The sequence below is a fragment of the Salvelinus fontinalis genome, chromosome 30 (genome assembly GCF_029448725.1).
Source record: "Salvelinus fontinalis isolate EN_2023a chromosome 30, ASM2944872v1, whole genome shotgun sequence".
Lineage (NCBI taxonomy): Eukaryota > Metazoa > Chordata > Actinopteri > Salmoniformes > Salmonidae > Salvelinus > Salvelinus fontinalis.
Genome location: NC_074694.1, coordinates 11,617,772 through 11,644,238, shown reverse-complemented (window position 1 = coordinate 11,644,238; position 26,467 = coordinate 11,617,772). Strand labels below are relative to the sequence as shown.

At 39.0% G+C, this 26,467-nt stretch overlaps 1 protein-coding gene across 6 annotated transcripts in view; it reads left to right on the top strand.

Moving 5' to 3' along the window:
- The window catches only part of LOC129828634 (brain-specific angiogenesis inhibitor 1-associated protein 2-like), a 169,800-nt gene that overhangs the window by 78,332 nt on the left and 65,001 nt on the right, over window positions 1–26,467 (top strand). For all 6 annotated transcript variants that reach the window (XR_008755261.1, XR_008755263.1, XR_008755264.1 and 3 more), the window contains one exon: window positions 26,113–26,174. Coding sequence is in view for 2 of the 6 variants with exons in the window: in XM_055889726.1 (XP_055745701.1) it covers window positions 26,113–26,174 (62 nt within the window). In the remaining 4 variants the exon portion in view is untranslated. The remainder of the gene's footprint in view (window positions 1–26,112; window positions 26,175–26,467) is intronic.

The following is a 26,467-nucleotide window of genomic DNA, read 5'->3' as shown; positions in this document are numbered from 1 at the left end:
CATACTATATATACAGGGTCAGTTCAACACCATACTATATACAGGGTCAGTTCAACACCATACTATATACAGGGTCAGTTCAACACCATACTATATACAGGGTCAGTTCTAGTACCATACTATATATACAGGGTCAGTTCCAGTACCATACTATATATACAGGGTCAGTTCCAGTACCATACTATATATACAGGGTCAGTACCATACTATATATACAGGGTCAGTTCCAGTACCATACTATATATACAGGGTCAGTACCATACTATATATACAGGGTCAGTTCCAGTACCATACTTTATATACAGGGTCAGTTCAATACCATACTATATATACAGGGTCAGTTCCAGTACCATACTATATATACAGGGTCAGTTCAACACCATACTATATATACAGGGTCAGTTCAATACCATACTATATATACAGGGTCAGTTCCAGTACCATACTATACATACAGGGTCAGTTCAACACCATACTATATATACAGGGTCAGTTCCAGTACCATACTATATATACAGGGTCAGTTCAACACCATACTATATATACAGGGTCAGTTCCAGTACCATACTATATATACAGGGTCAGTTCCAATACCATACTATATATACAGGGTCAGTTCTAGTACCATACTATATATACAGGGTCAGTTCCAGTACTATACTATATATACAGGGTCAGTTCCAGTACCATACTATATATACAGGGTCAGTTCAACACCATACTATATATACAGGGTCAGTTCCAGTACCATACTATATATACAGGGTCAGTTCCAGTACCATACTATATATACAGGGTCAGTTCTAGTACCATACTATATATACAGGGTCAGTTCAACACCATACTATATATACAGGGTCAGTTCAACACCATACTATATACAGGGTCAGTTCAACACCATACTATATACAGGGTCAGTTCTAGTACCATACTATATATACAGGGTCAGTTCCAGTACCATACTATATATACAGGGTCAGTTCCAGTACCATACTATATATACAGGGTCAGTACCATACTATATATACAGGGTCAGTTCCAGTACCATACTATATATACAGGGTCAGTTCAACACCATACTATATACAGGGTCAGTTCCAGTACCATACTATATATACAGGGTCAGTTCAATACCATACTATATATACAGGGTCAGTTCAATACCATACTATATATACAGGGTCAGTTCAGTACAATACTATATACAGGGTCAGTTCAATACCATACTATATACAGGGTCAGTTCAACACCATACTATATACAGGGTCAGTTCCAGTACCATACTATATATACAGGGTCAGTTCCAATACCATACTATATATACAGGTTCAGTACCATACTATATATACAGGGTCAGTTCAATACCATACTATATATACAGGGTCAGTTCCAGTACCATACTATATATACAGGGTCAGTTCCAGTACCATGCTATATATACAGGGTCAGTTCAACACCATACTATATATACAGGGTCAGTTCAACACCATACTATATATACAGGGTCAGTTCTAGTACCATACTATATATACAGGGTCAGTTCTAGTACCATACTATATATACAGGGTCAGTTCTAGTACCATACTATATATACAGGGTCAGTTCTAGTACCATACTATATATACAGGGTCAGTTCTAGTACCATACTATATATACAGAGTCAGTACCATACTATATATACAGGGTCAGTTCCAGTACCATACTATATATACAGGGTTAGTTCAATACCATACTATATATACAGGGTCAGTTCCAGTACCATACTATATATACAGGGTCAGTTCAACACCATACTATATATACAGGGTCAGTTCCAGTACCATACTATATATACAGGGTCAGTTCAACACCATACTATATATACAGGGTCAGTTCCAGTACCATACTATATATACAGGGTCAGTTCCACTACCATACTATATATACAGGGTCAGTTCCACTACCATACTATATATACAGGGTCAGTTCAACACCATACTATATATACAGGGTCAGTTCAATACCATACTATATATACATGGTCAGTTCCAGTACCATACTATATATACAGGGTCAGTTCCAGTACCATACTATATATACAGGGTCAGTTCCAGTACCATACTATATATACAGGGTCAGTTCCAATACCATACTATATATACAGGGTCAGTTCCAATACCATACTATATATACAGGGTCAGTTCCAATACCATACTATATATACAGGGTCAGTTCCAATACCATACTATATATACAGGGTCAGTTCTAGTACCTTACTATATATACAGAGTCAGTACCATACTATATATACAGGGTCAGTTCCAGTACCATACTATATATACAGGGTTAGTTCAATACCATACTATATATACAGGGTCAGTTCCAGTACCATACTATATATACAGGGTCAGTTCAACACCATACTATATATACAGGGTCAGTTCCAGTACCATACTATATATACAGGGTCAGTTCAACACCATACTATATATACAGGGTCAGTTCCAGTACCATACTATATATACAGGGTCAGTTCCACTACCATACTATATATACAGGGTCAGTTCCACTACCATACTTTATATACAGGGTCAGTTCAACACCATACTATATATACAGGGTCAGTTCAATACCATACTATATATACATGGTCAGTTCCAGTACCATACTATATATACAGGGTCAGTTCCAGTACCATACTATATATACAGGGTCAGTTCCAGTACCATACTATATATACAGGGTCAGTTCCAATACCATACTATTTATACAGGGTCAGTTCCAATACCATACTATATATACAGGGTCAGTTCCAATACCATACTATATATACAGGGTCAGTTCCAATACCATACTATATATACAGGGTCAGTTCCAGTACCATACTATATATACAGGTTCAGTACCATACTATATATACATGGTCAGTTCAATACCATACTATATATACAGGGTCAGTTCCAGTACCATACTATATATACAGGGTCAGTTCCAGTACCATACTATATATACAGGGTCAGTTCAACACCATACTATATATACAGGGTCAGTTCAACACCATACTATATATACAGGGTCAGTTCCACACCATACTATATATACAGGGTCAGTTCAAATACCATACTATATATACAGGGTCAGTACCAATACCATACTATATGTACAGGGTCAGTTCAACACCATACTATATATACAGGGTCAGTTCCACACCATACTATATATACAGGGTCAGTTCCAGTACCATACTATATATACAGGGTCAGTTCCAGTACCATACTATATATACAGGGTCAGTTCCAGTACCATACTATATATACAGGGTCAGTTCCAGTACCATACTATATATACAGGGTCAGTTCCACTACCATACTATATATACAGGGTCAGTTCCACTACCATACTATATATACAGGGTCAGTTCAACACCATACTATATATACAGGGTCAGTTCAATACCATACTATATATACAGGGTCAGTTCCAGTACCATACTATATATACAGGGTCAGTTCCAGTACCATACTATATATACAGGGTCAGTTCCAGTACCATACTATATATACAGGGTCAGTTCCAGTACCATACTATATATACAGGGTCAGCCCAATACCATACTATATATACAGGGTCAGTTCCAGTACCATACTATATATACAGGGTCAGTTCAACACCATACTATATATACAGGGTCAGTTCAACACCATACTATATATACAGGGTCAGTTCCAGTACCATACTATATATACAGGGTCAGTTCCAGTACCATACTATATATACTGGGTCAGTTCCAGTACCATACTATATATACAGGGTCAGTTCCAGTACCATACTATATATACAGGGTCAGTTCAACACCATACTATATATACAGGGTCAGTTCAACACCATACTATATATACAGGGTCAGTTCCAGTACCATACTATATATACAGGGTCAGTTCCAGTACCATACTATATATACAGGGTCAGTTCCAGTACCATACTATATATACAGGGTCAGTTCCAATACCATACTATATATACAGGGTCAGTTCCAATACCATACTATATATACAGGGTCAGTTCCAATACCATACTATATATACAGGGTCAGTTCCAATACCATACTATATATACAGGGTCAGTTCCAATACCATACTATATATACAGGGTCAGTTCCAGTACCATACTATATATACAGGGTCAGTTCCAGTACCATACTATATATACAGGGTCAGTTCAATACCATACTATATATACAGGGTCAGTTCAATACCATACTATATATACAGGGTCAGTTCAATACCATACTATATATACAGGGTCAGTTCCAGTACCATACTATATATACAGGGTCAGTTCCAGTACCATACTATATATACAGGGTCAGTTCCAGTACCATACTATATATACAGGGTCAGTTCCAGTACCATACTATATATACAGGGTCAGTTCCAGTACCATACTATATATACAGGGTCAGTTCCAGTACCATACTATATATACAGGGTCATTTCCAGTACCATACTATATATACAGGGTCAGTTCCAATACCATACTATATATACAGGGTCAGTTTCAGTACCATACTATATATACAGGGTCAGTTCAACACCATACTATACATACAGGGTCAGTTCAACACCATACTATATATACAGGGTCAGTTCAATACCATACTATATATACAGGGTCAGTTCCAATACCATACTATATATACAGGGTCAGTACCATACTATATATACAGGGTCAGTTCCAGTACCATACTATATATACAGGGTCAGTACCATACTATATATACAGGGTCAGTACCATACTATATATACAGGGTCAGTACCATACTATATATACAGGGTCAGTCCCAGTACCATACTATATATACAGGGTCAGTTCAATACCATACTATATATACAGGGTCAGTTCCAGTACCATACTATATACACAGGGTCAGTTCAATACCATACTATATACAGGGTCAGTTCCAGTACCATACTATATACACAGGGTCAGTACCATACTATATATACAGGGTCAGTTCAACACCATACTATATGTACAGGGTCAGTTCCAGTACCATACTATTTACAGGGTCAGTTCAATACTATACTATATACAGGGTCAGTTCAATACTATACTATATACAGGGTCAGTTCAATACTATACTATATACAGGGTCAGTTCAATACTATACTATATACAGGGTCAGTTCAATACTATACTATATACAGGGTCAGTTCAATACCATACTATATATACAGGGTCAGTTCAATACCATACCATATATACAGGGTCAGTACCATACTATATATACAGAGTCAGTACCATACTATATATACAGGGTCAGTTCCAGTACCATACTATATATACAGGGTCAGTTCCAGTACCATACTATATATACAGGGTCAGTTCAATACCATACTATATATACAGGGTCAGTTCAATACCATACTATATATACAGGGTCAGTTCCAGTACCATACTATATATACAGGGTCAGTTCCAGTACCATACTATATATACAGGGTCAGTTCCAACACCATACTATATATACAGGGTCAGTTCAATACCATACTATATATACAGGGTCAGTTCAACACCATACTATATATACAGGGTCAGTACCATACTATATATACAGGGTCAGTTCCAATACCATACTATATATACAGGGTCAGTTCCAATACCATACTTTATATACAGGGTCAGTTCTAGTACCATACTATATATACAGGGTCAGTTCCAACACCATACTATATATACAGGGTCAGTACCATACTATATATACAGGGTCAGTTCCAACACCATACTATATATACAGGGTCAGTACCATACTATATATACAGGGTCAGTTCAACACCATACTATATATACAGGGTCAGTTCCAGTACCATACTATATATACAGGGTCAGTTCAATACCATACTATATATACAGGGTCAGTTCCAGTACCATACTATATATACAGGGTCAGTTCAACACCATACTATATATACAGGGTCAGTTCAATACCATACTATATATACAGGGTCAGTTCAATACCATACTATATATACAGGGTCAGTTCCAGTACCATACTATATATACAGGGTCAGTTCCAGTACCATACTATATATACAGGGTCAGTTCAATACCATACTATATATACAGGGTCAGTTCAATACCATACTATATATACAGGGTCAGTTCTAGTACCATACTATATATACAGGGTCAGTTCCAGTACCATACTATATATACAGGGTCAGTTCCAGTGCCATACTATATATACAGGGTCAGTTCCTTACTATATATCAGGGTCAGTTCCAGTACCATACTATATATACAGGGTCAGTTCCAGTACCATACTATATATACAGGGTCAGTTCAACACCATACTATATATACAGGGTCAGTTCAACACCATACTATATATACAGGGTCAGTACCATACTATATATACAGGGTCAGTACCATACTATATATACAGGGTCAGTTCCAATACCATACTATATATACAGGGTCAGTTCCAATACCATACTATATATACAGGGTCAGTTCAACGCCATACTATATATACAGGGTCAGTTCCACACCATACTATATATACAGGGTCAGTTCCAATACCATACTATATATACAGGGTCAGTACCAATACCATACTATATATACAGGGTCAGTACCAATACCATACTATATATACAGGGTCAGTTCCAAACCATACTATATATACATGGTCAGTTCCACACCATACTATAAATACAGGGTCAGTTCCAGTACCATACTATATATACAGGGTCAGTTCCAGTACCATACTATTTATACAGGGTCAGTTCCAGTACCATACTATATATACAGGGTCAGTTCCAGTACCATACTATATATACAGGGTCAGTTCCAATACCATACTATATATACAGGGTCAGTTCCAGTACCATACTATATATACAGGGTCAGTTCCAGTACCATACTATATATACAGGGTCAGTACCAATACCATACTATATATACAGGGTCAGTACCAATACCATACTATATATACAGGGTCAGTTCCAAACCATACTATATATACATGGTCAGTTCCACACCATACTATAAATACAGGGTCAGTTCCAGTACCATACTATATATACAGGGTCAGTTCCAGTACCATACTATTTATACAGGGTCAGTTCCAGTACCATACTATATATACAGGGTCAGTTCCAGTACCATACTATATATACAGGGTCAGTTCCAATACCATACTATATATACAGGGTCAGTTCCAGTACCATACTATATATACAGGGTCAGTTCCAGTACCATACTATATATACAGGGTCAGTTCAATACCATACTATATATACAGGGTCAGTTCCAGTACCATACTATATATACAGGGTCAGTTCAACACCATACTATATATACAGGGTCAGTTCCAGTACCATACTATATATACAGGGTCAGTTCCAGTACCATACTATATATACAGGGTCAGTTTCAATACCATACTATATATACAGGGTCAGTTCCAATACCATACTATATATACAGGGTCAGTTCAATACCATACTATATATACAGGATCAGTTCAACACCATACTATATATACAGGGTCAGTTCCAATACCATACTATATATACAGGGTCAGTTCCAGTACCATACTATATATACAGGGTCAGTTCAACTCCACACTATATATACAGGGTCAGTTCAATACCATACTATATGTACAGGGTCAGTTCCAGTACCATACTATTTACAGGGTCAGTTCAATACTATACTATATACAGGGTCAGTTCAATACTATACTATATACAGGGTCAGTTCAATACTATACTATATACAGGGTCAGTTCAATACTATACTATATACAGGGTCAGTTCAATACTATACTATATACAGGGTCAGTTCAATACCATACTATATATACAGGGTCAGTTCAATACCATACCATATATACAGGGTCAGTACCATACTATATATACAGAGTCAGTACCATACTATATATACAGGGTCAGTTCCAGTACCATACTATATATACAGGGTCAGTTCCAGTACCATACTATATATACAGGGTCAGTTCAATACCATACTATATATACAGGGTCAGTTCAATACCATACTATATATACAGGGTCAGTTCCAGTACCATACTATATATACAGGGTCAGTTCCAGTACCATACTATATATACAGGGTCAGTTCCAACACCATACTATATATACAGGGTCAGTTCAATACCATACTATATATACAGGGTCAGTTCAACACCATACTATATATACAGGGTCAGTACCATACTATATATACAGGGTCAGTTCCAATACCATACTATATATACAGGGTCAGTTCCAATACCATACTTTATATACAGGGTCAGTTCCAGTACCATACTATATATACAGGGTCAGTTCCAACACCATACTATATATACAGGGTCAGTACCATACTATATATACAGGGTCAGTTCAACACCATACTATATATACAGGGTCAGTTCCAGTACCATACTATATATACAGGGTCAGTTCAATACCATACTATATATACAGGGTCAGTTCCAGTACCATACTATATATACAGGGTCAGTTCAACACCATACTATATATACAGGGTCAGTTCAATACCATACTATATATACAGGGTCAGTTCAATACCATACTATATATACAGGGTCAGTTCCAGTACCATACTATATATACAGGGTCAGTTCCAGTACCATACTATATATACAGGGTCAGTTCAATACCATACTATATATACAGGGTCAGTTCAATACCATACTATATATACAGGGTCAGTTCAATACCATACTATATATACAGGGTCAGTTCAATACCATACTATATATACAGGGTCAGTTCCAGTACCATACTATATATACAGGGTCAGTTCCAGTGCCATACTATATATACAGGGTCAGTTCCATACTATATATCAGGGTCAGTTCCAGTACCATACTATATATACAGGGTCAGTTCAACACCATACTATATATACAGGGTCAGTTCAACACCATACTATATATACAGGGTCAGTACCATACTATATATACAGGGTCAGTACCATACTATATATACAGGGTCAGTACCATACTATATATACAGGGTCAGTTCCAATACCATACTATATATACAGGGTCAGTTCAACACCATACTATATATACAGGGTCAGTTCCACACCATACTATATATACAGGGTCAGTTCCAATACCATACTATATATACAGGGTCAGTACCAATACCATACTATATATACAGGGTCAGTACCAATACCATACTATATATACAGGGTCAGTTCCAAACCATACTATATATACATGGTCAGTTCCACACCATACTATAAATACAGGGTCAGTTCCAGTACCATACTATATATACAGGGTCAGTTCCAGTACCATACTATTTATACGGGGTCAGTTCCAGTACCATACTATATATACAGGGTCAGTTCCAGTACCATACTATATATACAGGGTCAGTTCCAATACCATACTATATATACAGGGTCAGTTCCAGTACCATACTATATATACAGGGTCAGTTCCAGTACCATACTATATATACAGGGTCAGTTCAATACCATACTATATATACAGGGTCAGTTCCAGTACCATACTATATATACAGGGTCAGTTCAACACCATACTATATATACAGGGTCAGTTCCAGTACCATACTATATATACAGGGTCAGTTCCAGTACCATACTATATATACAGGGTCAGTTTCAATACCATACTATATATACAGGGTCAGTTCCAATACCATACTATATATACAGGGTCAGTTCAATACCATACTATATATACAGGATCAGTTCAACACCATACTATATATACAGGGTCAGTTCCAATACCATACTATATATACAGGGTCAGTTCCAGTACCATACTATATATACAGGGTCAGTTCAACTCCATACTATATATACAGGGTCAGTTCAATACCATACTATATATACAGGGTCAGTTCCAGTACCATACTATATATATACAGGGTCAGTTCCAGTACCATACTATATATACAGGGTCAGTTCAAATACCATACTATATATACAGGGTCAGTTCAAATACCATACTATATATACAGGGTCAGTTCCAATACCATACTATATATACAGGGTCAGTTCCAGTACCATACTATATATACAGGGTCAGTTCAACACCATACTATATATACAGGGTCAGTTCCAGTACCATACTATATATACAGGGTCAGTTCCAGTACCATACTATATATACAGGGTCAGTTCGACACCATACTATATATACAGGGTCAGTTCAACACCATACTATATATACAGGGTCAGTACCATACTATATATACAGGGTCAGTACCATACTATATATACAGGGTCAGTTCCAATACCATACTATATATACAGGGTCAGTTCCAATACCATACTATATATACAGGGTCAGTTCCAGTACCATACTATATATACAGGGTCAGTTCAATACCATACTATATATACAGGGTCAGTTCAATACCATACTATATATACAGGGTCAGTTCCAGTACCATACTATATATACAGGGTCAGTTCAATACCATACTATATATACAGGGTCAGTTCCAATACCATACTTTATATACAGGGTCAGTTCCAGTACCATACTATATATACAGGGTCAGTTCAACACCATACTATATATACAGGGTCAGTACCATACTATATATACAGGGTCAGTTCAACACCATACTATATATACAGGGTCAGTTCCAGTACCATACTATATATACAGGGTCAGTTCCAGTACCATACTATATATACAGGGTCAGTTCCAATACCATACTATATATACAGGGTCAGTTCCAGTACCATACTATATATACAGGGTCAGTTCCAGTACCATACTATATATACAGGGTCAGTTCCAGTACCATACTATATATACAGGGTCAGTTCCAATACCATACTATATATACAGGGTCAGTTCCAATACCATACTATATATACAGGGTCAGTTCCAATACCATACTATATATACAGGGTCAGTTCCAATACCATACTATATATACAGGGTCAGTTTCAGTACCATACTATATATACAGGGTCAGTTCAACACCATACTATATATACAGGGTCAGTTTCAGCACCATACTATATATACAGGGTCAGTTCAACACCATACTATATATACAGGGTCAGTTCAATACCATACTATATATACAGGGTCAGTTCCAATACCATACTATATATACAGGGTCAGTACCATACTTTATATACAGGGTCAGTACCATACTTTATATACAGGGTCAGTACCATACTATATATACAGGGTCAGTACCATACTATATATACAGGGTCAGTACCATACTATATATACAGGGTCAGTTCCAACACCATACTATATATACAGGGTCAGTTCAACACCATACTATATATACAGGGTCAGTACCATACTATATATACAGGGTCAGTACCATACTATATATACAGGGTCAGTTCCAGTACCATACTATATATACAGGGTCAGTCAATACCATACTATATATACAGGGTCAGTTCCAGTACCATACTATATATACAGGGTCAGTTCCAGTACCATACTATATATACAGGGTCAGTTCAATACCATACTATATATACAGGGTCAGTACCATACTATATATACAGGGTCAGTTCAATACCATACTATATATACAGGGTCAGTTCAATACCATACTATATATACAGGGTCAGTTCCAGTACCATACTATATATACAGGGTCAGTTCAATACCATACTATATACAGGGTCAGTTCAATACCATACTATATACAGGGTCAGTTCCAGTACCATACTATATATACAGGGTCAGTACCATACTATATAGACAGGGTCAGTTCAACACCATACTATATATACAGGGTCAGTTCCAGTACCATACTATATATACAGGGTCAGTTCCAGTACCATACTATATATACAGGGTCAGTTCCAGTACCATACTATATATACAGGGTCAGTTCCAGTACCATACTATATATACAGGGTCAGTTCCAGTACCATACTATATATACAGGGTCAGTTCCAGTACCATACTATATATACAGGGTCAGTACCATACTATATATACAGGGTCAGTTCCAGTACCATACTATATATACAGGGTCAGTACCATACTATATATACAGGGTCAGTTCAACACCATACTATATATACAGAGTCAATACCATACTATATATACAGGGTCAGTTCCAGTACTATACTATATATACAGGGTCAGTTCAATACCATACTATATATACAGGGTCAGTTCAATACCATACTATATATACGGGGTCAGTTCCAGTACCATACTATATATACAGGGTCAGTTCAACACCATACTATATATACAGGGTCAGTTCCAATACCATACTATATATACAGGGTCAGTTCAATAATATATATACAGGGTCAGTTCCAGTACCATACTATATATACAGTGTCAGTACCATACTATATATACAGGGTCAGTTCAACACCATACTATATATACAGGGTCAGTTCCAGTACCATACTATATATACAGGGTCAGTTCCAGTACAATACTATATATACAGGGTCAGTTCCAGTACAATACTATATATACAGGGTCAGTTCCAGTACCATACTATATATACAGGGTCAGTACCATACTATATATACAGGGTCAGTTCAATACCATATTATATATACAGGGTCAGTTCAACACCATACTATATATACAGGGTCAGTTCAACACCATACTATATATACAGGGTCAGTTCCAGTACCATACTATATATACAGGGTCAGTTCCAGTACCATACTATATATACAGGGTCAGTTCCAGTACAATACTATATATACAGGGTCAGTTCCAGTACAATACTATATATACAGGGTCAGTTCCAGTACCATACTATATATACAGGGTCAGTACCATACTATATATACAGGGTCAGTTCTATACCATACTATATATACAGGGTCAGTTCAACACCATACTATATATACAGGGTCAGTTCCAGTACCATACTATATATACAGGGTCAGTTCCAGTACCATACTATATATACAGGGTCAGTTCCAGTACCATACTATATATACAGGGTCAGTTCCAGTACAATACTATATATACAGGGTCAGTACCAATACCATACTATATATACAGGGTCAGTACCAACACCATACTATATATACAGGGTCAGTACCATACTATATATACAGGGTCAGTTCCAGTACCATACTATATATACAGGGTCAGTCAATACCATACTATATATACAGGGTCAGTTCCAGTACCATACTATATATACAGGGTCAGTTCCAGTACCATACTATATATACAGGGTCAGTTCAATACCATACTATATATACAGGGTCAGTACCATACTATATATACAGGGTCAGTTCAATACCATACTATATATACAGGGTCAGTTCAATACCATACTATATATACAGGGTCAGTTCCAGTACCATACTATATATACAGGGTCAGTTCAATACCATACTATATACAGGGTCAGTTCAATACCATACTATATACAGGGTCAGTTCCAGTACCATACTATATATACAGGGTCAGTACCATACTATATATACAGGGTCAGTTCAACACCATACTATATATACAGGGTCAGTTCCAGTACCATACTATATATACAGGGTCAGTTCCAGTACCATACTATATATACAGGGTCAGTTCCACTACCATACTATATATACAGGGTCAGTTCCAGTACCATACTATATATACAGGGTCAGTTCCAGTACCATACTATATATACAGGGTCAGTTCCAGTACAATACTATATATACAGGGTCAGTTCCAGTACCATACTATATATACAGGGTCAGTTCCAGTACCATACTATATATACAGGGTCAGTACCAATACCATACTATATATACAGGGTCAGTACCAATACCATACTATATATACAGGGTCAGTTCCACACCATACTATATATACAGGGTCAGTTCCACACCATACTATAAATACAGGGTCAGTTCCAGTACCATACTATATATACAGGGTCAGTTCCAGTACCATACTATATATACAGGGTCAGTTCCAGTACCATACTATATATACAGGGTCAGTTCCAATACCATACTATATATACAGGGTCAGTTCCAGTACCATACTATATATACAGGGTCAGTTCCAGTACCATACTATATATACAGGGTCAGTTTCAATACCATACTATACATACAGGGTCAGTTCCAATACCATACTATATATACAGGGTCAGTTCAATACCATACTATATATACAGGATCAGTTCAACACCATACTATATATACAGGGTCAGTTCCAATACCATACTATATATACAGGGTCAGTTCCAGTACCATACTATATATACAGGGTCAGTTCAACTCCATACTATATATACAGGGTCAGTTCAATACCATACTATATATACAGGGTCAGTTCCAGTACCATACTATATATATACAGGGTCAGTTCCAGTACCATACTATATATACAGGGTCAGTTCAAATACCATACTATATATACAGGGTCAGTTCAAATACCATACTATATATACAGGGTCAGTTCCAATACCATACTATATATACAGGGTCAGTTCCAGTACCATACTATATATACAGGGTCAGTTCAACACCATACTATATATACAGGGTCAGTTCCAGTACCATACTATATATACAGGGTCAGTTCCAGTACCATACTATATATACAGGGTCAGTTCGACACCATACTATATATACAGGGTCAGTTCAACACCATACTATATATACAGGGTCAGTACCATACTATATATACAGGGTCAGTACCATACTATATATACAGGGTCAGTTCCAATACCATACTATATATACAGGGTCAGTTCCAGTACCATACTATATATACAGGGTCAGTTCCAGTACCATACTATATATACAGGGTCAGTTCCAGTACCATACTATATATACAGGGTCAGTTCCAATACCATACTATATATACAGGGTCAGTTCCAATACCATACTATATATACAGGGTCAGTTCCAGTACCATACTATATATACAGGGTCAGTTCCAGTACCATACTATATATACAGGGTCAGTTCCAATACCATACTATATATACAGGGTCAGTTCCAGTACCATACTATATATACAGGGTCAGTTCAACACCATACTATATATACAGGGTCAGTTCCAGTACCATACTATATATACAGGGTCAGTTCAATACCATACTATATATACAGGGTCAGTTCCAGTACCATACTATATATACAGGGTCAGTTCAATACCATACTATATATACAGGGTCAGTTCCAATACCATACTTTATATACAGGGTCAGTTCCAGTACCATACTATGTATACAGGGTCAGTTCAACACCATACTATATATACAGGGTCAGTACCATACTATATATACAGGGTCAGTTCAACACCATACTATATATACAGGGTCAGTTCCAGTACCATACTATATATACAGGGTCAGTTCCAGTACCATACTATATATACAGGGTCAGTTCCAATACCATACTATATATACAGGGTCAGTTCCAGTACCATACTATATATACAGGGTCAGTTCCAGTACCATACTATATATACAGGGTCAGTTCCAGTACCATACTATATATACAGGGTCAGTTCCAATACCATACTATATATACAGGGTCAGTTCCAATACCATACTATATATACAGGGTCAGTTACAATACCATACTATATATACAGGGTCAGTTCCAATACCATACTATATATACAGGGTCAGTTTCAGTACCATACTATATATACAGGGTCAGTTCAACACCATACTATATATACAGGGTCAGTTTCAGCACCATACTATATATACAGGGTCAGTTCAACACCATACTATATATACAGGGTCAGTTCAATACCATACTATATATACAGGGTCAGTACCATACTATATATACAGGGTCAGTACCATACTTTATATACAGGGTCAGTACCATACTATATATACAGGGTCAGTACCATACTATATATACAGGGTCAGTACCATACTATATATACAGGGTCAGTTCCAACACCATACTATATATACAGGGTCAGTTCAACACCATACTATATATACAGGGTCAGTACCATACTATATATACAGGGTCAGTTCCAGTACCATACTATATATACAGGGTCAGTCAATACCATACTATATATACAGGGTCAGTTCCAGTACCATACTATATATACAGGGTCAGTTCCAGTACCATACTATATATACAGGGTCAGTTCAATACCATACTATATATACAGGGTCAGTACCATACTATATATACAGGGTCAGTTCAATACCATACTATATATACAGGGTCAGTTCCAGTACCATACTATATATACAGGGTCAGTTCAATACCATACTATATATACAGGGTCAGTTCAATACCATACTATATATACAGGGTCAGTTCCAGTACCATACTATATATACAGGGTCAGTTCAATACCATACTATATACAGGGTCAGTTCAATACCATACTATATACAGGGTCAGTTCCAGTACCATACTATATATACAGGGTCAGTACCATACTATATATACAGGGTCAGTTCAACACCATACTATATATACAGGGTCAGTTCCAGTACCATACTATATATACAGGGTCAGTTCCAGTACCATACTATATATACAGGGTCAGTTCCAGTACCATACTATATATACAGGGTCAGTTCCAGTACCATACTATATATACAGGGTCAGTTCCAGTACCATACTATATATACAGGGTCAGTTCCAGTACCATACTATATATACAGGGTCAGTACCATACTATATATACAGGGTCAGTTCCAGTACCATACTATATATACAGGGTCAGTACCATACTGTATATACAGGGTCAGTACCATACTATATATACAGAGTCAATACCATACTATATATACAGGGTCAGTTCCAGTACTATACTATATATACAGGGTCAGTTCAATACCATACTATATATACAGGGTCAGTTCAATACCATACTATATATACGGGGTCAGTTCCAGTACCATACTATATATACAGGGTCAGTTCAACACCATACTATATATACAGGGTCAGTTCCAATACCATACTATATATACAGGGTCAGTTCAATAATATATATACAGGGTCAGTTCCAGTACCATACTATATATACAGTGTCAGTACCATACTATATATACAGGGTCAGTTCAACACCATACTATATATACAGGGTCAGTTCCAGTACCATACTATATATACAGTGTCAGTACCATACTATATATACAGGGTCAGTTCCAGTACCATACTATATATACAGGGTCAGTACCATACTATATATACAGGGTCAGTTCAATACCATACTATATATACAGGGTCAGTTCAACACCATACTATATATACAGGGTCAGTTCAACACCATACTATATATACAGGGTCAGTTCCAGTACCATACTATATATACAGGGTCAGTTCCAGTACCATACTATATATACAGGGTCAGTTCCAGTACAATACTATATATACAGGGTCAGTTCCAGTACCATACTATATATACAGGGTCAGTACCATACTATATATACAGGGTCAGTTCAATACCATACTATATATACAGGGTCAGTTCAACACCATACTATATATACAGGGTCAGTTCCAGTACCATACTATATATACAGGGTCAGTTCCAGTACCATACTATATATACAGGGTCAGTTCCAGTACCATACTATATATACAGGGTCAGTTCCAGTACAATACTATATATACAGGGTCAGTTCCAGTACCATACTATATATACAGGGTCAGTACCATACTATATATACAGGGTCAGTACCATACTATATATACAGGGTCAGTTCCAGTACCATACTATATATACAGGGTCAGTTCCAGTACCATACTATATATACAGGGTCAGTTCAATACCATACTATATATACAGGGTCAGTTCAATACCATACTATATATACAGGGTCAGTTCAACACCATACTATATATACAGGGTCAGTTCCAATACCATACTATATATACAGGGTCAGTTCAATAATATATATACAGGGTCAGTTCCAGTACCATACTATATATACAGTGTCAGTACCATACTATATATACAGGGTCAGTTCAACACCATACTATATATACAGGGTCAGTTCCAGTACCATACTATATATACAGTGTCAGTACCATACTATATATACAGGGTCAGTTCCAGTACCATACTATATATACAGGGTCAGTACCATACTATATATACAGGGTCAGTTCAATACCATACTATATATACAGGGTCAGTTCAACACCATACTATATATACAGGGTCAGTTCAACACCATACTATATATACAGGGTCAGTTCCAGTACCATACTATATATACAGGGTCAGTTCCAGTACCATACTATATATACAGGGTCAGTTCCAGTACAATACTATATATACAGGGTCAGTTCCAGTACCATACTATATATACAGGGTCAGTACCATACTATATATACAGGGTCAGTTCAATACCATACTATATATACAGGGTCAGTTCAACACCATACTATATATACAGGGTCAGTTCCAGTACCATACTATATATACAGGGTCAGTTCCAGTACCATACTATATATACAGGGTCAGTTCCAGTACCATACTATATATACAGGGTCAGTTCCAGTACAATACTATATATACAGGGTCAGTTCCAGTACCATACTATATATACAGGGTCAGTACCATACTATATATACAGGGTCAGTACCATACTATATATACAGGGTCAGTTCCAGTACCATACTATATATACAGGGTCAGTTCCAGTACCATACTATATATACAGGGTCAGTTCAATACCATACTATATATACAGGGTCAGTTCAATACCATACTATATATACAGGGTCAGTTCAATACCATACTATATATACAGGGTCAGTTCCAATACCATTTCTATAAAGTGCAGGGTTACTTGTGTGATGGGGGAATATGTATAGGGCTAAGGTGACTAGGCATCAGGATATATGATGTGTGTGTGTTTGTGTGTGTGAGTGTGTGTGTAGTCAGTATAAAAGTATGTGTATATGATGCCTGTGTGTGCAAATTAATTGTTTGTGTGTGTGTTGGGCCTTGTGAGTGTGCATAGAGACAGTGTAAAAATGTAAATACAAGGGTCAACTCAGATATCTAACAAAATGGCTACACGGACCGTTTAAATGGAACAAACATATAAACGTAACATGCAACAATTTGAATATTTCACTAAGTATCAGTTCATATAAGGAAACCAGTCAATTGATATACATTCATTAGGCCCTAATCTATGGATTTCACATGACTGTGCAGAGGAGCAGCCATGAGTGGGCCTGGGAGGCCATAGTTCCACCCACTTGGGAGCCAGACCCAGCCAATTAGAATACAGACAGAAATACTCCTCAGCTGTCTGGGTGGCTGGTCTCAGACGATCCCGCAGGTGAAGAAGCTGGATGTGGAGGACATGGGCTGGCGTGGTTACACTTCGTCTGCTGTTGTGAGGCCAGTTGGACTTACTGCCAAATTCTCTAAAACTACGTTGGAGGCGGCTTATGACAAATTTAATATTAAATTCTCTGGCAACAGCTCTGGGGGGAAGTTCCTGCAGTCAGCATGCCAATTGCACGCTCCCTCAACTAGAGACATCTGTGGCATTGTGTCGTGTGAGACGACTGCCCATTTTAGTTGCCTTTTAGTGTCACCAGCACAAGGTGCACCTGTGTAATGAGCATGCGGTTTTAATCAGCTTCTTGATATGCCCCACCTGTCAGGTAGATGGATTATCTTGGCAAAGGAGAAATGTTCACTAACAGGGATGTAAACAAATTTGTGCTCAACATTAGAGAAATAAGCTTTTTTGTGCATATGGAACATTTCTTGGATATTCTATTTCAGCTCATGAAACACGAGACCAACACTTGACATGTTGTGTTTATATTTTTGTTCATTATAGTTAGCTATTTAACAGTCATATGGTTTTGGGGATAGAATCGTTTCAGGAGCCTGTTGGTGTCAGACTTGATGCACCGGTTGCTGTGCGGAAACAGAGAGAACATCTGTCTTTGATGGCTGGAGTCTTTAATGATTTCCCTTCCTTTGACACCACCTGGTATACACTGAGTCTACAAAACATTAAGAACACCTGCTCTTTCCATGACAGACTGACTGGGTCATTCCAGGTTAAAACTATGATCACTGATCACTAAATCCACTTCAATCAGTGTAGATGAAGGGGAGGAGACAGGTTAAATAGACAATTGAGACATGGATTGTGTATGTGTGCCATTCAGAGGGTGAATGGGAAAGACAAAAGATTTAAAGTGCCTTTTGAACGGGGTACGGTAGTAGGTGCCAGGCGCACCGGTTTGTGTCAAGAACTGCCACGATGCTGAGTTTTTCACGCTCAACAGTTTCCTGTGTGTATCAAGAATGTTCCACCACCCAAAAGACATCCAGGCAACTTGACACAACTGTGGGAAGTATTGGAGTCAACACGGGCCAGAATCGCTGTGGAACACTTTCAACACCTCGTAGAGTCCATCCCGCTACGAACTGAGGATGTTCTGAGGGTAAAAGGAGAGGGGGTACAACGCAATATTAGGAAGGTGCTCTTAATGTTTTGTATACTCAGTGTAGAGGTCTTGGATGGCCCTGGTCAAAAGTAGTGCATTATATAGGAAACTTGATGCCCTTTGGGACCACAGGCCCTGAGTGAACAAGACAAAGCAGCTGGGGGCATTAATCGTGTTAATTGTCTATTTTTTTTAAAGATGGGGCTCCACTAAGACCACATAACAATATCCTCTTTAGTCTCTCTAAGCTTCAGATGTTATCTGGGCTGATTATGGTACAGAAGCTTAGGTACCCTGCTGGGACAGGAGAGAGGAACAGGCAGACCAATATGTCAGACGTCAGAATGGAGTAGCATTACATTAGACATTCACAAACACAGGCACATAGCTGCGGGAAGTACTCTCTGGGTGCTGAGATTGTATTTATTTTTTTGCTGCGGGGGGCGGGGGGGGGGTGCAGAGAAAGAAATGCCCGTGCTGGAAAAGTCTATAGCGGTCTGTTAATACAGGACTAGTAAAGGCCCAATGCACTGCTTTTATGAAGAAAAAATGACTTAATGTATTTGAGTGTTGACCTGCATTTGTAACATTTCAGTCTGTTTAATTATCTATACAAAACAGTTTATCTGATAATACTTGTGGAATATAAAAATACTTGCTTGATTTTTTTCCCGTTTTCTTGAAAATTTAGCAAAATGCAACTTATTTCTATGTGAAAATTTAAACGGTCGATTCATTCCTTTTCCCATGTTAGTAGACTCTCTTATCCACAGCAACTTACAGTAGTGAGAGTACATTATTCATACTGGTCACCCGTGGGAATCAAACCCACAACCGTCGCATTGTAAGCATCATACTCTACCAAGTGAGCCACATCATCACAAACCGCTTGATGGCTGAATGTATTCAATCACTGGATTGGTCATTGTTTTCTCCATGGTGATGGAAGGTCTACAGGGTAGGTCAGTGTTTTCTCCATGGTGATGGAAGGTCTACAGGGTAGGTCATTGTTTTCTCCATGGTGATGGAAGGTTTACAGGGTAGGTCAGTGTTTTCTCCATGATGATGGAAGGTCTACGGGGTAGGTCATTGTTTTCTCCATGGTGATGGAAGGTTTACAGGGTAGGTCATTGTTTTCTCCATGGTGATGGAAGGTCTACAGGGTAGGTCAGTGTTTTCTCCATGGTGATGGAAGGTCTACAGGTAGGTCAGTGTTTTCTCCATGGTGATGAAGGTCTACAGGTAGGTCATTGTTTTCTCCATGGTGATGGAAAGTCTACGGGGTAGGTCATTGTTTTCTCCATGGTGATGGAAGGTCTACAGGGTAGGTCAGTGTTTTCTCCATGGTGATGGAAGGTCTACAGGGTAGGTCAGTGTTTTCTCCATGGTGATGAAGGTCTACAGGTAGGTCATTGTTTTCTCCATGGTGATGGAAAGTCTACGGGGTAGGTCATTGTTTTCTCCATGGTGATGGAAAGTCTACGGGGTAGGTCATTGTTTTCTCCATGGTGATGGAAGGTCTACAGGTAGGTCATTGTTTTCTCCATGGTGATGGAAGGTCTACGGGGTAGGTCATTGTTTTCTCCATGGTGATGGAAGGTCTACGGGGTAGGTCATTGTTTTCTCCATGGTGATGGAAGGTCTACAGGGTAGGTCATTGTTTTCTCCATGGTGATGGAAGGTCTACAGGGTAGGTCATTGTTTTCTCCATGGTGATGGAAGGTCTACAGGGTAGGTCATTGTTTTCTCCATGGTGATGGAAGGTCTACGGGGTAGGTCATTGTTTTCTCCATGGTGATGGAAGGTCTACGGGGTAGGTCATTGTTTTCTCCATGGTGATGGAAGGTCTACGGGGTAGGTCATTGTTTTCTCCATGGTGATGGAAGGTCTACGGGGTAGGTCATTGTTTTCTCCATGGTGATGGAAGGTCTACAGGTCCAATCCAAGATGACCGGCCTATACAATACGTTTACATGAAGTGGTTTTATAAGGACGGTAATATTTTCTATGTTATTTGATCAAGAAAAATATTTAATTCGATTTTGTTTTTGTATTTTTGTCCATAACTTTTTTTCCAAAGTGGAGATGCTGAAAATGTGTTTTTGCCCATGCTACAGACGTCTATAATCGGTCTGCTAATATTATAAAGGCCCAGGGCACTACTTTTGTGAATAAAAAAAAAATATATATATTAATTAAACTATTCTGATTTATCAGGGTGTGCAGCAGCACCGCTACTTCACACAGCTATGATGTGCATCTGCTTGAACACACACAGTAATATTCATGTGATGTAGTCACATTGTTCAAAGCATGGTGCTGTTATATCTTACCGCCCCTTCATTTTGTTCCCGTCCACTAATCTAGTTAATCGTGTCGCTGTATTTTATCCCTTGATGGAGAGCGGTATTAGCGTGGAGGAAGGAGGAGGAGGAGGATGATGAGGAAGGTGGTTGATGGATGGAGAGTGGTATTAGCATGGTGGGAGAGGAGGGAGGAGGGAGGGAGAGTGGTATTAGCATGGTGGGAGAGGAGGGAGGAGGGAGGGAGAGTGGTATTAGCATGGTGGGAGAGGAGGGAGAAGGAGAAGGAGGAAGGTGGTTGATGGATGGAGAGTGGTATTAGCATGGTGGGAGAGGAGGGAGAAGGAGGAAGGTGGTTGATGGATGGACAGTGGTATTAGCATGGTGGAGGGAGGAGGAGGAAGGTGGTTGATGGATGGACAGTGGTATTAGCATGGTGGGAGTGGAGGGAGGAGGAGGAAGGTGTGTTGATGGATGGACAGTGGTATTAGCATGGTGGGAGTGGAGGGAGGAGGAGGAAGGTGGTTGATGGATGGAGAGTGGTATTAGCATGGTGGGAGTGGAGGGAGGAGGAGGAAGGTGGTTGATGGATGGACAGTGGTATTAGCATGGTGGGGGTGGAGGGAGGAGGAGGAAGGTGGTTGATGGATGGACAGTGGTATTAGCATGGTGGGGGTGGAGGGAGGAGGAGGAAGGTGGTTGATGTTTGGACAGTGGTATTAGCATGGTGGGAGTGGAGGGAGGAGGAGGAAGGTGTGTTGATGGATGGACAGTGGTATTAGCATGGTGGGAGTGGAGGGAGGAGGAGGAAGGTGGTTGATGGATGGACAGTGGTATTAGCATGGTGGGAGTGGAGGGAGGAGGAGGAAGGTGTGTTGATGGATGGACAGTGGTATTAGCATGGTGGGAGTGGAGGGAGGAGGAGGAAGGTGTGTTGATGGATGGACAGTGGTATTAGCATGGTGGGAGTGGAGGGAGGAGGAGGAAGGTGTGTTGATGGATGGACAGTGGTATTAGCATGGTGGGGGTGGAGGGAGGAGGAGGAAGGTGTGTTGATGGATGGACAGTGGTATTAGCATGGTGGGGGTGGAGGGAGGAGGAGGAAGGTGGTTGATGGATGGACAGTGGTATTAGCATGGTGGGGGTGGAGGGAGGAGGAGGAAGGTGGCTGATGGATGGACAGTGGTATTAGCATGGTGGGGGTGGAGGGAGGAGGAGGAAGGTGGCTGATGGATGGACAGTGGTATTAGCATGGTGGAGGGAGGAGGAGGAAGGTGGCTGATGGATGGACAGTGGTATTAGCATGGTGGGGGTGGAGGGAGGAGGAGGAAGGTGGTTGATGGATGGACAGTGGTATTAGCATGGTGGAGGGAGGAGGAGGAAGGTGGCTGATGGATGGACAGTGGTATTAGCATGGTGGAGGGAGGAGGAGGAAGGTGGTTGATGGGTGGACAGTGGTATTAGCGTGGTGGAGGGAGGAGGAGGAAGGTGGCTGATGGATGGACAGTGGTATTAGCATGGTGGAGGGAGGCGGAGGAAGGGGGGAGGAAGGAGGGTGGTGGGTGGACATTGTGATCCTCTGGTGGTCTCAGTGTGATGAATCAGCACTGTCCTCCTTGGCATGGAACCAGACCTATAAATGGTGCTATTATACAGAGTAGAGTGAGGTGTGTGTGTGTGTGTGTGTGTGTGTGTGTGTGTGTGTGTGTGTGTGTGTGTGCACTTTGTATTTGTGCTTGTCCAATATGGAAAAATGTTGTGCTATGTTGCTCACTGATTGAGTTTAGTAAACGTGTCGATTCAGTGGAGACATATTGAGATACATTGTCATTTTTCCCTCGACAGCGAGGCCAGGGGTTCTTCATCGATTGATGAGATGGAGAGTGCTTTGGAAACCAGCCAAAACCACACAGAGGTTGGAAGCTGACGCCGACATATTTATCTACCTCACTGTGTCCAGCCTCAGGCAGTGGAATAACCACTGCTATATTCCTACCCTGGCTTTCATAGGCATTCTGGATGGGATGAGGGGAGGGAGGCCTCTGTATGCCTGTCACTGTCCTTTTGTTAGGGGGATTGTACTGTACTGGCTATGCGTCTGTTTGTGTGTGTCCATCTGTGTGTGTGTGTGTCCCTGTCTGTGTGTGGCTGGTTGGTTGGTTAAAGATTAAGTGTGTGTACTGTGCAGCTAACAATGTAATCGCTTCCCAAATAATGTCCTACCATCTTGTGTGTACTTTTAACCGTTTTGCATTACATGCTGTTTCTGTGGATTTTAAGACCTGAATCCGGTCCAAGCCTTGTTGGAAGGTTCCCATCCTTCCCTTCTCCTACATCTCCTTTTCACTTAGTCAGCTTGATGACCTTACCACTTCCTGATAAGCTTCTTTATGCTGTGATGTCATTAAAGACTGACCCTTCTAGAATGTTCTCCTTGGTTCTATAGGAAGTATCAACCTATCCCCTTGGTTCTTCCCTCACCACCTCTCCTTCCCCACTTGTTTCATAACCCCAGTTAGCAGCGAGTAGGATGATCTTAGATATTACACCTTTTTAATTGACAAATGGATAGTCAATTAATTACAATAAATCATCACCTTGTGAATGTCTGCAAAGTCAATATTTGATTGAACACAATTGGTGTGTGTGTGTGTGTGTGGTGGGTAACCCATCGTGTGTCTCATTCCTATATCTGGGGAATTTATTTGAAAACGGGTCTCGTCTCTGGGGTAGTTTGATCTGTCTCTGTATCTCCAGGTCTTTTCTATCCGTTCGTCGCTCAAACTATATATTTTTGTTCCTTTTTTTTTTTACAATGCATTGCATATTCAGAAGAGGCAGCATGTAGGTATCTTAAAACGAACGCATTTCATCTCCCTGGCTGCATGAATCACCCTTTACTCTCTCTCCTCTTTTTGTTTTAGGCTTTTCTCTCGGTTCTGCTTTTTGTTTTAGGCTTTTCTCTCGGTTCTGCTTTTTGTTTGGAGTATTTCTGTGTTTTATTTAGTGCAAAGCACTCGCTTTCTCTCTTAGTATAAAGATTGACTAATTCCTGTGTGGAACTAATTTTTATTTGTTTATATCTCATATGGAGTATTTGTATGGTCTCAATACTATTAATATGAAGCTAATATTATCATTGATACTTTGATTTACATTCTCTGTTTCTGTTGTGTTGTTCTATTGTTTTTCAGTTCCGTTTTGCTCGTGACTTGACTGACGTTCCATCCTGTTCATTATTCATCCTCCTCCTCCCTTGTCTCCCTCCCTCCACCAGTCTTCCGTGTGTTTTGTGTTTGGCTGCATGGTCTTGTTTGCACGTTGATGTAGCTTTCAGCGACACCTTGGAAGATTTAATATAATTCTCTCTGTCTTTCTTCCCATTTTTTTCTTTCCTGGTCTGTCTTCTCTTTAGGGGACGTACTGTTTCAGATGGCTGAGGTCCACAGGCAGATCCAGATGCAGCTTGAAGATATGGTGAGGAGAACTGGATGATGAGGATGAGGAATTTGTATTAGGATATTGAATTAGAATTTTATATTTTAGAATGTCTAATGCGCAAATGTAATCATTGAATTCATAAATTGAACTTGTTTCATTATCATTATTATTGCATTTAAAATTATTTCAGTTTGATTGAATATTCAAATTAATTATGTAGATATTGCATTCATTGTCTGTGTATCAAGTTTCAAAACTGTCATTTTTGAAGTTGATCAAAGTTTCACATATTCAACTTTTCAGATGCATTGAAATTCAGTTTTCAAATT